Below are 15,958 nucleotides of genomic sequence, written 5' to 3'. Positions count from 1 at the left end.
GCTACAAACACTGACGCCATGTGTCGGATGAGGCATTTTTTTAAAAGCAGGATTTATTGAGAGGACAGAAAAACTTCCACAGTGGGAGGCGACCCGAGGGGCTTGCCAAGGGACGAGTCATTTATTTTTCCGTTTACCAAGTAGATTATCCTCCTCCCACACCTGCATTGTAAGTGGGGAGAATGTGTCACTGGCCAGAGTAAGTGGCCACAGCCAGGTTGTGAGACATTTTGTTTCCAAAGAGTTTCTGCATGATCCGTCCTGATGGTCAAAACGGCTTTCAGTGTTGAACTGTATAAAGCATGAAAAGTCAAGAGGTGTGGATGTAGCCAACATACACCTAATTAATACATCCAGATTAACTCTGTAGTGAGAGTGCTCTCACTCGCATTTTCTCCCATCCCTCATCCCTGCCTCATATAATCACGATCCTGAAGCTGCTGACATTCTTCCTGTGCGGTTTGGCACACCGACACCGGTGTACACTCACATATGTACTCACGTGCGGCAAGTGTGTATGTTGACTTACTTAACTCTCACATCATCTCTCTCTCTCTCTCTTTTCTATTTTTATACGTAATAAGCGAAAGAAAGAAATGGAAGAAAGCGCAGAATCTAGTGTTGAAGATATGGAATGCTCAAATGCTCAGACAGAGACCACTCAAACCCGTAAGTTGGACATTTTTGCTTAGCTTTGTCCATATATAGACACAAATTTCATTCTCTCCCATTAGATGAGGAGTTAGCTATTTGGGTCACAACGCTGCGATTTTATAATAAATATATGAGCGCGTATATTTGTGTAGCGTGTATTCCGGTGTCTTCTGTACACACATTATGCTACTTAACTCTTTATAGTAGTAATGAAATCAGGACCAGGGACCGCCTTCATTTGTAGAGTTGGAGCCTGGGACACTGAATGTTTAAATGACAGAGCTGCCAGGCATGGTAATGTGCATCTGTGATCCCAGCTACTCGGGAGGCTGAGGTGGGAGGATCGCTTGAGCTCAGGAGTTTGAGTCCAGCCTGGGCAACATAGACTTCGTCTCTAAAATGAATGAATGAATGCATGACTGAGCTGCTGTGAAAGGGTTAGAGGCAGAGGCTAGGACTCTTCCCTCTCAGGTCAGTGTATTCCCACTTGCTCACATAACTCTGGGTGTGAAGTGAATGTCAGAGTCAGACATGGGCTTATCCCAACTGCCAGATTCTACTTGCCTGAGTCGTGTGTTGTTCAGCATAAAGTCTGCTCACTCTTCTTTTCTCTGAGCAAGTTAGGAGGCAAGGAAGTAAAGCTTTAGACCGTCACTTTTCAAAGCTCTTGAAGCAAACAGCAAAGTGGGAAGTCATTTCTTAGATGGCTTGCAAACTGGCACTGAGGGCACTTCCAATAACGGAGTAGTTCCGGAAATGACGTTAGCAAAGGTGACATCTGCAAAGGGCAGAGCTGGGTTAGACTTTGGTCTGGGATGCCAATCAGGGTGTGCCACCTTTCATAAAATGTGACTGACTTGACTCCGTGAAGAGTCGGTGCTGCCCATAGTACATTTTTTAAAATGATTTCTCTCCTCTCTGTCTTTTGCTTATTATTTTGTTTGTCCTGAAATATTTTTTGATTTCTAACAGGAAAGGATTATTTTTGGTAAAAATTTTATTAAAGCACAAATGCCCCATAGAATAATGCCAGTGGTGTATTTCACCTTCTCGATGACAACGGCATTGGGTCATGTTTGTGGAAAGCAAAGTATTTGACTTTCAGAGAGAATCATCTTTGCCCTACTTTCATTAATATTTTCTTCATGACGTGTTACAGATAAACAGTGTTAGGTTTATCTGCTCTAACCCAAAGGACACTTGGGACATCTGAAGAAGAGTTACCACTTCCCTCTGGAGGCTCAAGATTGTGAAGTCATCCCTCTCTCTCTCCTGCTTCCGTCTTCTTTTCGCTGCTGTCTTTCCCTTCCTCCCTGTCTTGTTCCTTTTGTTATTAGGAAGTGAGGCGTCCCCAGGAGCAATTCAAGGAGGCATATCTCAGCCAGAGGCTGGCGGCAGCAGCTGTGACAGTGAGTGGGAGCAGAACTCAGGAGCGCTGATAAAGATGGAGTCATGCTCTTTAAAACAAAAAAAGAATCTCCCCTGAATTGTAAAGCTGGCAGTCTTAGTTCAGGAAAGGCCCTCCCTGGGTCTAGTCCGGGTGATGCCTGTGAAGTCTAGGACAGTCACAGCTGTGCATGGGGAGACTCGTGCCGCTCTTGACTGCCTGGACGTCGTTTGTTACCTGAACTTTGCTTAATGAGCACCAGAGGTATTTGTTCTGATAGATGGGTGGTGTTTCATTCTAGTGCAATTATGAAAACGTTTTTCTACCTCAGTTTTTAATGTAAGGTCTCCTCCTGATGATCTTTCCCTTGAGAAAATATATTAGTATGTTTGTTATCTTATTAATGGCAAGAATAGATTGCTAGATAATTTAAGAAGAAAAACTCAGATTTTTTTTGACCTGACTTTTTAAGAAGATAAAGAATAATCTGATTTATTCATTAAACTCTGAATTGCTTTACTTAATTAAATGCTGTTTATTTCCTCATTGCAATCTATTTTTTCCCCCTGAAGTACATGGCTAGTTAGGGTATTTTACTATCAAAATATTCATAAACAAGGGAAATATTGCCTGATGGGAACATGTTTTTGCTTCTAGCAAAAAAGAAAAGCCAAGGGTTCATGTAAATGTATATTTTTGTATTCATAAGTTTAAATTAACTTGAAGGAGAAGATGCATTATTACATTTGATCTTTTAAAAATTATTTTTAAGATATATAATACAATTCATGAGTTCTGTGTTTTAGAGCTCTAAGATTTTGTGTCATAACGTGTTTCAAGAATGGCTACCTCTAACAGCAGCTTTAGAAATGTCAGTTTTTTCATTAACAATTTTATTTTCAAACACAATTTATGATTTACAATATGGTAAGAGATTTTTCTCACTGTGTGATCTTTCAGAATGCTGTGCCTAGCAAAATGGGAGCAACTTTCCTTTAATATCTATTTAGACCATTTTAAAAACGCGTATAATTTTCTTGATACACCTAAACTCATTTTGAATAGTTGGGGGTCTATTGTGTAAGAACACATTCTGAAAGCTTTCAAAATGTGTATTGTGTAGGTTTTCTTAAAGAAAGAGAGGGGGTGATGGGGTGGTTTTCAAGAAGAACAGAGGCCTCTAATCCTTTTATTTTTATGCAAGGCATAATTTTTACCAATTGAGAAAATTTGGTTATTTGCTGCAAGTAATTTTTCCCCTCACAAAATGATAAGCCCTTAAAAATCATGCGTATTCTGGCATTTCAGAAACCATGCCAATATTTCAGAATTGTACTAAAAATTAGGCAATACAGCCATGATATTTATGGCTGCTGTATTTTGTCCCTCCTGTTTATAAAATGAAGACTGCCCTTGTTGGTGTTATTTTTGAAGTACGTTGGGTTTTGGACCATTCCTGAGGAATCTTTGGAGAAGGTTATAATCTTTGACTAGATTATGACAGTCAGGAAGAAGGTATGTTTAAGGATAACCTACAAAGAGGCTTTCCAGCTTTGTCTTTCCTTCTGCATTATAAAGTCGTCGAAGAGTATCCCAAACTTGTGTATGTTATCTTTCAAATACCAAATTATACTTATGAGTCTTAGGTTAGACCTTTTGCCATTAGTAGTATGTTGTGAGGATGGTTATATTTTACATTAAAGATACAAGGAGATCGATTTTTTTTCCTTCAGCAATCAGCATTGATTTAATTGATACAGCAAGATCTCCAGAGTGCTTAGGGCCGATTACAAATTCCAAGTGGTGATAGCATTTCTGGCTGAAGTAAGAAACTTTAAATCTAGATCGAAGGAGATAAGTAGCAGTGATGTTTCGTTTAAGAGTAAAATGTCAAATTAGGACATTAAGGAGAATAATGCTATTTGAATGTAGCTCTGTCTTTTGTAGTGTGGTTATGGATTCAGAATTTATTGAAAGAGATATGCATATTATAGTATAGGGATTGTTGACCTTGATTTTGTGATATGCTATTATTCCAATCCCACCATAACATTATTTTCAGTTTTCTATGCAGAGTTAATTTCAAAATTCTTGAAAAAAAATAATAGAGGGCTGTCAAAAAATTGAAGAAAAAACTCAGATTTAAAAAGCAGTCACAGTGGCTTATGCCTGTGATCCCAGTACTTTGGGAGGCCGAGGCAGATGGATTGCTTGCTTACCAGGAGTTTTAGACCAGTCAGGACAACACAGCAAGACCTCATCTCTACAAAAATAAAAAAAATTAGTGGGACATGGTGATGCACGCTTATAGACCCAGCTTCGCAGGAGGCTAAGGTGGAAAGATCACCTGAACCTAGGAGGTCAAGGGTTCTGTTGATCCTGCCACTGCACTCCAACCTGGGTGACAGAGACCCTGACTCAAAAAAAAGAAAAGAAAACTCAGAGTATTAACAATTGTACCTTTGTGTGCACATTTTATCTTTGCAAATCATCAGAATCAATTAGATTTTCAAATATTAATTACCACATATAGAAATATTTAAATTTATGTTCTTTTGCTTTCGTAAGTTAATAATTAAAATTTATTTGATTTCTCTTCAAGGTTCAAGAACCAGAAGGAGAGTCCAGAAGTAATTCAAAAGCTGTGAACCATCCTTTTCATTTGACCTTTTTCTCCTTTTCTATTTGAAGTGTTTTATTTTCATGTGAGTCTTGTGGGGTAGGAATAATAATTAGATGCCTATGTCTTTGAAAAACATACACCTTTTTTATTAAAATAAATATTTTGTACAATTGATTAAAGGCTAATATATGCAGTTCCAAAATCTTCAGGTTATACTCTTTAAGCTCTTCCAAGCTGTGTGTGTTTTGAGGTTTGGGGGTACATTTAAGAAAAATTACTATGACATGCACTTTTCTAATCATTGTACATTTTGCAAAGTAGAGAAAAATGTGTGACAGAGTCCTCACTTTTAAGGAAATGCGAAACTTAAAATAAAAGTCTGTCTCTTTTGTTTGATACAAATACACAGTTTGTTTTGGCCATAAGACTTGGTTTGTATTGCTTTTGTTCTGGTCCACAAGCATTTATTAAGCACCTGCTGTATGAAGCAGGAAGTGCAAGAAGGGAAAATAATATGAAAGAAAAAGTGGAGTGAGTATATCTATGGGAGAGAAAATGTACATGTTTGAAAGTTAGATTACGTAAGAATAACGTAAGTATGCAAACTGACAAGAAAACAGGTTATCAGTTATCAAGCAGCAGTGATCAAAGAGTGTATATAGACTGGCTTCCTCTAAGAAGTCTTGGGAACTAGTTATATAAATAGCCTAGAGTTCATTCGCAGGAGATTATTTTTCTCACAAGTTTTATTTTTATAGCTTGTATTATCTGTACAGTAAATCATGTACTTTAGAGTTTTAGTGATAAGAAATTTTCAGATACAGAGTTGTTTTAGTTGCCTTGGGAACAAATGCTTGGAATTTTAACATATGCATGAACAATTTCAAGATACATTCCTCAAAATTTATTAGGAAAATTGGGGTTGGTCTACATTTTCTAGTGGGTGTACACTTTACCACTTACTCATGTACAGCGTTTTTAGGTGGTATATAGACACAGTTGCATTTAAATATTTAATTATTTGAATATATATTCAGAATACAGCTAGTATATTAAACTATTCTTTACTGCTGAGGACAGGTGTAAAGTGGATATTTCCCTTTTTATGTAGCAAATTGATTGGAAGAAAATAAGTACATAAATGTACAGGTGGGATATGGACGTACCAATTGGCAAGGTTGTACCAAGTTTGAGAAACTCTAAACCAATACAAAGCCTGTAGCTCTTTGCTCTCTGATGTGGATATTTAGTTGTTATGTAAAGCATTCGTCCCTCTAATGGCCAGATATTGAAAAAATGTGAAAGCGGTCTGCAGACTTTCTTTGGAAGGCTACTCTCTGAATGCCTCCAGAAGTTATAGAGCTGCATGTCTTTACAGAAGAAGAATTTGATTTTGAGGAGATTCCTCCTGCTTCCTACAAAACGTTGGGTTTTGGTGCATCGGTGCAAATGGTCCCAAGATTATTTGTAATACCTAATTCAGCTCTCAAGCTCTGTTTTAAACACATTGATGCTTAAAATAGGAGAAAGTATGTGTGATGTATTTCTGTGTATATGCCTTGGCGTTTTTTATTTTTCAAAATACAAAAAGCACAGCATGTTGGTTAAATATTAAGGAAATGAATGTTTCTTCTCATATTGTTTTAAGCAAGTGCTGGCATTTTCTCGACTGTCCCTGTATGGGCAGGGCTACAGAAACGAGTGAAAAACTACAATAGCCAGTTTGAGTCATTACCTTTGTCCCTTGTTATGGTTCAGCATCTCCTTGTCACCCAGTTGCGCTTTTTTTCCGTGTCCTTTTCAATTCTATATTTAGTATTTGTATCTCTCATGGGGTCTAACTTTCTTTCTCACCCTGAGTGGCGTGATTTTCCCGTGATTTATCCTCCCCTCACACTCGGGTGTGCTCTTCAGCATGGATACTTAGCTCACCTGGTCCTGTGGTCTCTGCTTTTCTCCTCGGATCCTCTGTGAGCTGAGCTTGTCCGGTCTGTTGGGGACTAGCACTACTGCCAGGTGCCTGCTCTTTACACAGCAGAATTTGTATGTGCCCTACATTGTCTAGAAAGCAGCTGATAAATCTTGGTAGTAACTAAGCCCTGAAGTAAAATAGCTTCTAGGTGTTCTTTGATAGTGATCTCTTAAGACAAATCAAACACTAATAAGCCAGAGTTATAAAACCCTGATTATTTCTTTGAATTACTAAATTAAATGTGCTTATAAAGACCCAAGTTGCGTAGCAATAAATCAGTGGTGACGAGATATATGTGTGTGTGTCTTTATGTCTACAGTTGAACTTTGTATGCTTGTTTAATTCTTTAGAATTCTACTTTTAGTGCTTTATATTCTTCTGAATATAAAGGTGTACTGATAATACATGGTCATTATAGAAAATTTAAAACAGGCTGGGCTCGGTGGCTCAGCCTGTAATCCTAGCACTTTGGGAGGCCAAGGCGAGAGGATTGCCTGAGCCCGCGGGTTCGAGACCTGCCCGGACAACTTGGCAAGACCTTGTCTCTACAATAAATAAATAAAAAAACTAGCGGGGTGTGGTAGTGTGCGCCTGTAGTTCTGGCTCCTTGGAAGGCTGAGGCAGAAGGATCGCTAGAGCCCAGCAGGTTGAGGCTGCGGTGGCTGGGAGCGTGCCACTGCACTCCAATCTGGGCAACAGAGTGAGACTCCAATTCAAAAAAAAAAATAGAAAGTTTAAAGCATATAGAAAAGTGTCAAGAGACAAACCAGGCCAGGCACAGTGGCTCATGTTTGTAATTCTAGTATTTTGGGAGGCTGAGGCAGGAGGATTGCTTGAGGCCAGGAGTTCAAGACAGTGTAGTGAGTTCTAGGCAATGTAGTGAGACCATGTCTCTACAAAAAAACCAAAAACTTAGCCAGGCGTGGTGGCGTGCACCTGTACTCCCAGCTACTTGAAAGGCTAGGGCAGAAGGATCATCTGAGCCCAGGAGTTTGAGGCTGTGCTGAGCTGTGATCCTGCCACTGCACTGCAGCCTGGGCAACAGAGTGAGACCCTGACTCAAAAAAAAAAAAAAAAAAAAGAGAGAGAGAGAGAGACAAACCAACCATGATACTACCACCCACAGGCTGATGTGCTAATATTTTGACATATTTTCTTCCAGTCATTTCTATGTACTTTTATTTTTAAATAGTTGTACTTTATATAAAACTTGATACTCTGCTCTTTAAAGCTAACATAAAATACTTTTCATGTTATTACAAATATTTCGTGAATATAGCTTAAGTTTCCATACTATTCTTATGCATTTAATGATAGTTTCATGACCATTTTCCTAATATGGATGTTTAAGTTGTTTTCAGTATTGAGATATTATAAACAATATTCTTGAACAAAATTGGACAGAAATCTTTCTCAACATGCATGAATATTCTTAGGCTTTCAAACAGGAATCACTGGGTCGGAGACTATGAAATGGAAAGTCATTGACTGCTTTGCAACAATCTGTAAGCTAACACTTTGCCTAATAAATCAGAATGCTTGACTTACATTTTCGTGCTCCTCAAGGGCTGGAGACTGAAATTCGCGTTGCTGCCAAACCCCCAGGATGGTCGTACTTGGAGGTGGGGCCTGTGGGAGGTGATTAGGTCTGAGGATGAAGCCCTCAGGAATGAGGTTAGCGCCTGTAGGAGAGACGGGAGAGAGGCAGGACCTGTCTGTCGAGCCGCTGTCTCTCAACCAGGAGGAGCGCTCGCTCCGAGAACAGAGTCCGCTGGCACTTGGATCTTGTGCTGCCCAGCCTCCAGGACTCTGAGAAGTTAATGTGTTCTTCAAGCCACCCGGACTGACTGAGACTTTGTTTTATTTTTATAATCTGATCAGTAAACGTTTTTGATTGCTAGTGAACCCAAGCAATTTTTTTATTTGTAAACTATTCATTCTGCCTTCTCTTTGGTGTACCGTATGTACTGTTTACGTAGTAGCGACCTTAACCCTATGACCTGTTTGTTGCTCACTTGTTCCTGTTTATTTTTTGTTGACGATATATTTTTAATATTTATGAAGTTTAGTTTTTATGACTTTAATCGATTGATCTTTCATTGTAATTTCTGCCACCATTTTCAAGTATTTTTCATCTGGAAATCAAGACATATTTGCCATGACTTTTTCTGGGCTTTTAGTTTTAATGCTTCCACATTTTCAATCCGTGTGGAATTGATTTGGGTGTGTGTCTGCCATGAGGTGAGCATCACAGTGGATCTCTTCCCCAGCAACTCACCAGTAGCTCCAGGACTGTCTGTTGGTGAACCCCTTCCCCACCCTTCTTCTCCTCTCTACACACACACACACACACACACACACACACACACACACACACACACACACACACCCGTTTGCGATGCTGCTGTGTCACATCTTAGGTTCTCGTTTCTGGACTGTCTGTTTGATCTCACTGATCTGTCGGTATGCCAGCTTCACGCCGACTGAATTAATGCCATTTTACTTACTAATTCTTATTTATTGCCTAAACCACATGAACAGAAATCAAAATGAAAGAAAAAATTGTACTTATGATCCCACCACTACAAAAACCAAACTCTTGTTCTTTGGCTGTGTTATTCTCGGTCCTGTTTCATGCCTCCTTAATTTTTCATAGTTATGACAGTTGCGTAGGTCCAATTTTGTAGTTCCACAGGTTATTCTGTAACTCTCTCATTTATTAAGCCCTACTGCTTTGGAAAAACACCCAAGAATTAATATTGTGAAATGGTTCTGCTGTACCTGTAGTCTCATGCACCGTGTTAGTGATTCTATGCAGTATGCCACTGACCCGATGATTTAGACAACTCGCTTGATCTCTTGCATGTTGTTGGACACCACAGATGCTTACCACTTTCACCGAACTAAGAATGTGCTTATACATATGATGCTGAGTTTCTTTTGTTGAGGCAGAAAGGACATAAGATTGAGTCAATATACCCAACGAGCAGCAGTTTTAACACTGCTTAACTTTGTCACATTTGGCTAGCAGTTCACTTCAACGTGCCCTCTGATCACTATCCAAGGACAGAACCGGCTTCTCAGAGGTAGCTATCGATCGCTGTTTTAGAACCCTCCCCAGCTTGTTTGCAAACAAGTGAACCTGACCAGCCCTTCATAACCTTCATGACTCAGACCCCATCAACGTGGCAGCAGTCATGTGACTGGCCCACTCATCTGCCGCCGACAGTACCCGTGCTCGCCTGCCCCTTCATGATGACTGGGAACTGACCGCCACCCCCCAATCAACTTAATGACCTGCCCCGTCAAGGCTTAAAAGCACCCAGCTTCACACAACCCATTCACCATGGCGTTGTTAAACCCTGGTGTGTCCTTGTGGCTCTGTGAGCTATGGCTGTGCTGCTGCCGAGCTTTGGCTCCTCCCCTACCTTGGAGAAGTGGATCTCCTCTCATTTACTTTCTAATAAACTATATTTTGCGACATAACTTCTGTGCGCTTCTTTGCATCTTCTGTGGGACACTGGATCACCCAACCACCCCCCGTGGATCTGACTTAGCATTTTGGAGGCTCTGCTGGGATTTTTTTTTTTTTTAATAATTAATCAGTATTTTTTATTATGGTTTTGTGGGGTACAGTTAAGGGTTAGGTGTACAATTACGTTTCATTCAGGCACCCTGTTGTCTGCTGGGATTTTTTAACCTAACCAAGGCATAGCCATTTTCAACTTACAGATAGCACTCTTGAACATTTGGAGTTTGGCACGTCATAAAGTTACCTGTGAAACTAATCCATTGAGCAAATTCCGTTTTGTTTATGAGTCACTGCAAATGATCTTCAAAAAAAGAAAAAGAAAAACCCTTGCTTACCTTAATCCAATGCTATTTAAGGCCTTGTGCTGAAATACCAGAAGTGTGAATGGAGCTACTCTAAGGTAGTCTTTGTGCTGGGAACCAGAAGCAGGAAGGAGCAAATCCAGAGGATGGGAGAAGTAGAACCATAGTCTGAAATCCGTTTTCACATTTCTGTGGGTTGCCTTTCGGCTTCCGATATATTTTAGAAGCAAGTGAAAAGTGATCACAGTTATTTAAAACAGACGCCTTGCAATACCGGGGCTATGGGTTTTTTTTTCTTATGGAAAAATCACTATATTCAATGTTCTCTGGCTCTGATGCAGAAATCGTAGCACAGAAGTCATGGTGGTCCTTGGTGTAATTATCAGATGTGAGAAGCCCCTCCAAGCCCTCTTTTAAACTTCTCCCATGAGTGTCCAATATGTATTAGTACATAAAGGTCAGGGTAGAGCCACTGCTGAAGGATCTGCCAAACACGGAGCCTGGAAAGTTCTACGATAGCCTACTGCAGAGAAAGTCACAGTTGGGAGTGGTTCTGTTAGACTGCCTGGCAAAGAGAGAGAGGGTCTGTTTACTTCCTGAACTTTTCTCGGGAGAGACGTGTTCCTTCAGGGTTCTTAAGACCTTTCACGTTCTGGGCGTTGTAGTCCCACCCCCACCCAAAAGCAAACAATTTTGTTCTCTTGTCTTTATTTCGCTGTCACAGAATATTTTGGTGCAAACTTGTGAGTCCATTCGACTGGAAAGGTAATACCACATTCTAATCGGCTTAACGTAATTGCAAAGGTATCTGACTTGGTGATCCCCGTGTGCCACCTCTCACCCCCAGTTTCTTGTGCAAAAACCTTTGGCAGATATTTTAAAACTTCAGACAAAAATACGTAATGTACCCTGCCATTTGTACCATTAAAAAGGGTCATTTAGCCAATTCTTGAGACACACATTTGCAGTGGGATTTTGTTTTATTTTTCTTTTTAAAGTTTCTAACCAGGCTTTTGAAAGAACTGCCTGTATTGCAGGGTGCCGCAGTCCCAAAACATGACTTTGTATGTCATGCAAAGCGTTCAGAAAGCAAAGGTGACTGAAATTGCATCAAAATGGTTTCCAAGGCCCTGTCTGTTCCTGTAGAGGTCAGAGAAACCACAACCTTGCAAGACACGATTTGAGGTCAAGAATTCGAAACACCCGCTGTTCCCAGTGAACTGTATGATGCTCACAGAAAGTGTCTGGAAGGGAGGGCCAACCTAAGTGAACTGTCATGATAATACCTGGTTGGTCTTGTAGCAGCAAAATTGAGGGAAGTATGAACTTTTAAAAATGGGTGTGTTTTTTTTCAGTGTGATTGTTGATAGCCGCATTTGAATGTAGAGTCCCAACACAAAGAAGCAAGCTGCCTTTAGACTGCATTTACTGCTCTTGATGACTCCAGTTGTGTGTAAATATTAGAAAACAGCAGGGTCCTGCATTCCAAGAATCACTTGAGCAGTGCCACGAAGACAAGTGTCCTTACTGGTATTGTAGTCATACTCCCCAGCTCTCCTGCTGTTTCTAATCTGTGCGCACAGCCGTGAAAAAACTGGACTGACATTTACAGGCACAGCAGGGAGACACTTGACAAGGGAATGTTAAAGACTCCGGTACCTCGATTCAAAGTGGCCACCACACACGATCGGTCTTCACAGGAGAGCTCGTCTGCACTTCAGCTGATGCCGTAATGAGGGTATCTGTAATGAAGCAAAGAAGCAGAACGTTTTCCCCCTCGGCTCAACTTTTTAGCCGTCAGATATCGATTGTTGCCTTTTTTTAGACCTAAATTTCTACAGGAAGAATCCGATCCCGTGTAGGCGCCCGATCTGTTCCTTGTGAACCGCGCTTTTTGGAGGGTCTGTTTCCTTCCAGCCTGCTCAGCCCTGGCTGGGGCGTTACGGGAATGTTCTTCAGCAAAAGAGCGTTTTCCCCATTAACTCAGAAATAGCATTCCCGGATCTGCGGTGACTTGGTATGTAAAAGAGGGTCAGTTGCGTTCTGACGTGAGTTTGACAGACTTTGTTCCCTGTTTTGTCCCCGTGAGCTGCCAGATTTGTATGCCATAATCCCAGTAATGCAATTAGGTTTGCTGCACATTGTCTGGTTGACTTCTCAGTTAAGAGTTTCTTCCCCTATGGGAATAAGACTAGACAGACTGTCATTTGCTATTACTAATTCTGCTTAGCATTATCACTGGAGCTTTTTTTGTAATTAGCTTTCTTAGTTGGCTCTTAAATTTTAATAGCCAATTGAAGCTACGTTTTAGCCAAGTTCCATATCTAAATTGCATTCAGTCCATTAACAAAGTTGGTTAAAAGGCTATTAAGACAAAAGCCAATATATGGCGGTTTGCACTAGCATCTTCACGGTGGCAACGCCAGCTTCCCCCAGTTCTCCAAAGAAATTCCTTCTCCTCGAGCAAAGTTTCACCCAAGCTGGACTCGACCTGGGAGTGGCAGGAAACTTAACGTCGCCTGCCGACATATTAAAAAACATCACCCCTATCCCCTCTGCCTCTTGCTGAGGGTTCTTTTCAGGGTCTGGTTTTCTTTGATTGATGGCGATGGAAAGAGGAGGAAATATTCCGACTTGAAATGGACGGCTTTTGAAAAATGAATCATCGAAATGTTGTTTTTCTCCATTTCGGCCGATCAAAATTATTAACAAAACCATCTGAGGCACCTTCTGGTAGAACTGTAGTCTTGTTGAGTTGAGTTTGTAAAACATTCTGCCAGCCATTAAAAAAAAAACTGTAGAGGCTCGAAGCACTCCTTCCTACCCGGTCGTCCCCATCGTCACTGTGATCAAGTTCGGAAGGCCTTCTCTACCGCCCTCCACCCTTGGCAAATTAGTTCACCATGATTCCTAGATCGTCTCCCACCGCCCTTCAAATTGGGTCTGTTTCCCATTTTCAAAGATAGTTCATTTTGAATTTTTTAAATCGTGTGTGATGCAGGCTGTCAGAAGAAATTAGACCGGTACGGGGTACGTTCACTTTACATTTCATCCCAGACTCATTAGAACCTGGGATGAAGATGTGGAGAGAAACCAGTCTGCAAATAAGTCTTGTCACCTTGACTCAGCCCAGTGTGTCTGAAGCGGCTCCCCGCCCCGACCCCGTCCCATCTTGCCAGTGTTCTGTTTTGAGATGAATCATTTTTCTGTTTCGAAAATACACCGACTTTTTAAAAACTCCAAATGATGGCTTTTTCTGTCGTCCCATTCAGGAAATATTAGGAACTGTGATTAAATCTTACAGTTGGGTCACACTCCCAGCAGGGCCTCCAGAATGTGAGGTCAGGTCCGCTGGGGGTGACTGGTGCCTGCGATCCAGTGCCACACAAAAGATGCAAAGAGTTGCACAGGAGTTAGATTGGAAAATACAGAGTAAATTAGGGAGAGAGAGAAAGAGATTGAGATTCCCCTTCCCGAGGTAGGGGAGGGAAGCCAAAGCCGAGAAACCTGGCCACACCAGAGTCCAGCAAAGCAATGGCGGCTGGCTACTTGGGATTGAGTCCTTTTAATCCGTCCTTTTGATGGGGGAAGGCCATGAAGGTGGTTGGGTGGTGGTCTGCTCCACGTCAACACGAAGGGGCAGGTGAGCACAGGTACTGACGTCAGGTGATGGACAGCAGGCAGACGGCTGGGTTCGTCGCATGACTGCTGCCATGGTGGTGGCGTCTGTCTGAAATCCGTGTTAGTTCCTTTTACTAGGAAACACGGCAGCCATAGGTCAAAGAGCCATGTGGACACACTGGAGTTTAACAAAGCCATGGTGAAGGGCAGCTGGAGGTTGAATGCTTTTAAACATTCGCCTTGCTGGAGGCAGGTCATTAAGGTGGTTGGGTATCAGTCTGCTCCATGTCATCATGAAGGGACAGATAAGCACAGGTACTGACGTTCGCTGGTGGGCAGCAGGCAGGTGGCCATGACAGTTGCCATGCTGATGGGATCTGTGTCCTGAAGGTCACCAAGGACAGGTTAGGTGATCTTGGGTCTTATGGGTGGAGGCAAATGCTCGAAATAGAAAAGCTGATGAGTACAAAACAAGCTGGGGAGAGGTAAAGCAAAGCCGGTCCTGTCCTTGGCTAGTGACTGGAGGGTAAAGTGAACTTCTGGAACTAGGAGGTGGTTAAAATGGCCACTCTGGCCAGGCGAACTCCGTGTTCTGTCCTTTCATTTAAGTCACAAAAGGGTGTGAGTACTTTGCATCGTCCTGTATCTGGCCATTCTTCCACAGCTGACCTTCCCTAACAGCCCCAATGGGATCAGCATGACCTCTGATGGGGCTTTTTTCCCTACCCAAGGCCACCTGGCAGGCGAAAGCTGGATGGAGGTGATCCTAGTGAAACATACACGTTCGTCATCGTTGCATTTCCAGCTAAGTAGCCCACATCGACGTGTGCTTTTTGCATCCGGGTTTACTTCTCCAGCTAGGTGGCCGCGGGGCCATCTCTGAAAGTAGGACCTCATGACAGAGTGAAGGGCTTCATGTGTCTTGGCAAAGAAACAGAAATGCTGGAGGGCTCTGGTGACTTCTGTACCAGGAGTTGGTAGATAAAGGCAAGAGAGGCCGTTGTGTCTGCTGTTAGACCACACGCAGTCAAATTAATACATGATTGAGATGTATTTGTTAACTAATTGGGCTTTGATAAAAATAAAACTACTCTTAACATCGTGTCACAATCTCTCTAAGAAGTGGGCTTGATGGCTTCTGTGGAAGACAAGGCAGGAACAGTCCTGCTGTGATTTTTTTTTTTTTTTGAGTCGGAGTCTCACTCTTGCCTGGGCCAGAGTGCAGTGGCATTCTCATGCCCACCACAGCCTCGTCCTGCTGGGCTCAGGTGATCCTTCCAAGTAGCTGCAACTACAGCCGTGTGCCGCCACGCCTGGCTAATTTTTTAATTCATTGTAGAGACAAGGTCTTGCCATGTTGCCCGGGCTGGTCTCGAACGTGTGGGCTCAGGCAATCCTCTTGCCTCCACCTCCCAAAGTGCTGGGATTATAGGCTTGAGACACTGTGCCCGGCCTCTGCTGTGTCTTTCAAGATGACACTCCAGCTGCTGGTCTATGACCTTGGTGGGCTCTAAAGGAACATCAGACCTCACCCACTTCGCCAGCATTTTAAAGTGATTTTTAGGAAATATTCCTTTTCCAAATAGGTACACGTTACCTGGTACGAAAATCAAAAGGAATAAAGTTTAAAAAAGCTTTAAATGGAAGATCGTGGACCTCCAGGGAATTCAGATAGAAAGATAGAGAATAATCCTGTTTTATTTGTTGCATTAGCAGCCAAAAGAATCCATGACAAAAAATATTTTGTGTGTGTGTGCCTTTTTTCCAGTCCTAAATTACCTTCCCAGAAGTAACTGTCATAGACTTGGATAGCCTTCCAAAGTCTATCCTGTTCTTTCTTTTCCTCTCTGTATCTCCCTCTCGTGTG

The 15,958-nt window shown here is 41.8% G+C and overlaps 1 protein-coding gene across 5 annotated transcripts in view; it reads left to right on the top strand.

Moving 5' to 3' along the window:
* Nucleotides 1-6,926, top strand: part of VRK1 (vaccinia related kinase 1) — a 49,932-nt gene extending 43,006 nt beyond the window's left edge. For 2 of the 5 annotated variants that reach the window (XM_008067051.1, XM_021717081.1), the window contains 2 exons: nt 585-669; nt 4,644-6,926. In XM_008067051.1, the coding sequence (XP_008065242.1) occupies nt 585-669; nt 4,644-4,675 (117 nt within the window). In that variant the 3' untranslated portion in view covers nt 4,676-6,926. Of the gene's footprint in view, nt 1-584; nt 670-1,849; nt 2,064-4,643 lie in introns of those variants that run through there. The other 3 variants (XM_008067050.1, XM_008067049.1, XM_008067048.1) reach the window with 3 other exon arrangements.
* The last annotated feature ends 9,032 nt before the right edge of the window (nt 6,927-15,958 follow it).

This window comes from Carlito syrichta, unplaced genomic scaffold, assembly GCF_000164805.1.
Source record: "Carlito syrichta isolate Samal-C Ts95f unplaced genomic scaffold, Tarsius_syrichta-2.0.1 Scaffold309275, whole genome shotgun sequence".
Classification (NCBI taxonomy): domain Eukaryota; kingdom Metazoa; phylum Chordata; class Mammalia; order Primates; family Tarsiidae; genus Carlito; species Carlito syrichta.
Note: the sequence above shows the minus strand (reverse complement) of the source record. Positions and strands in the feature narration are given on the sequence as shown.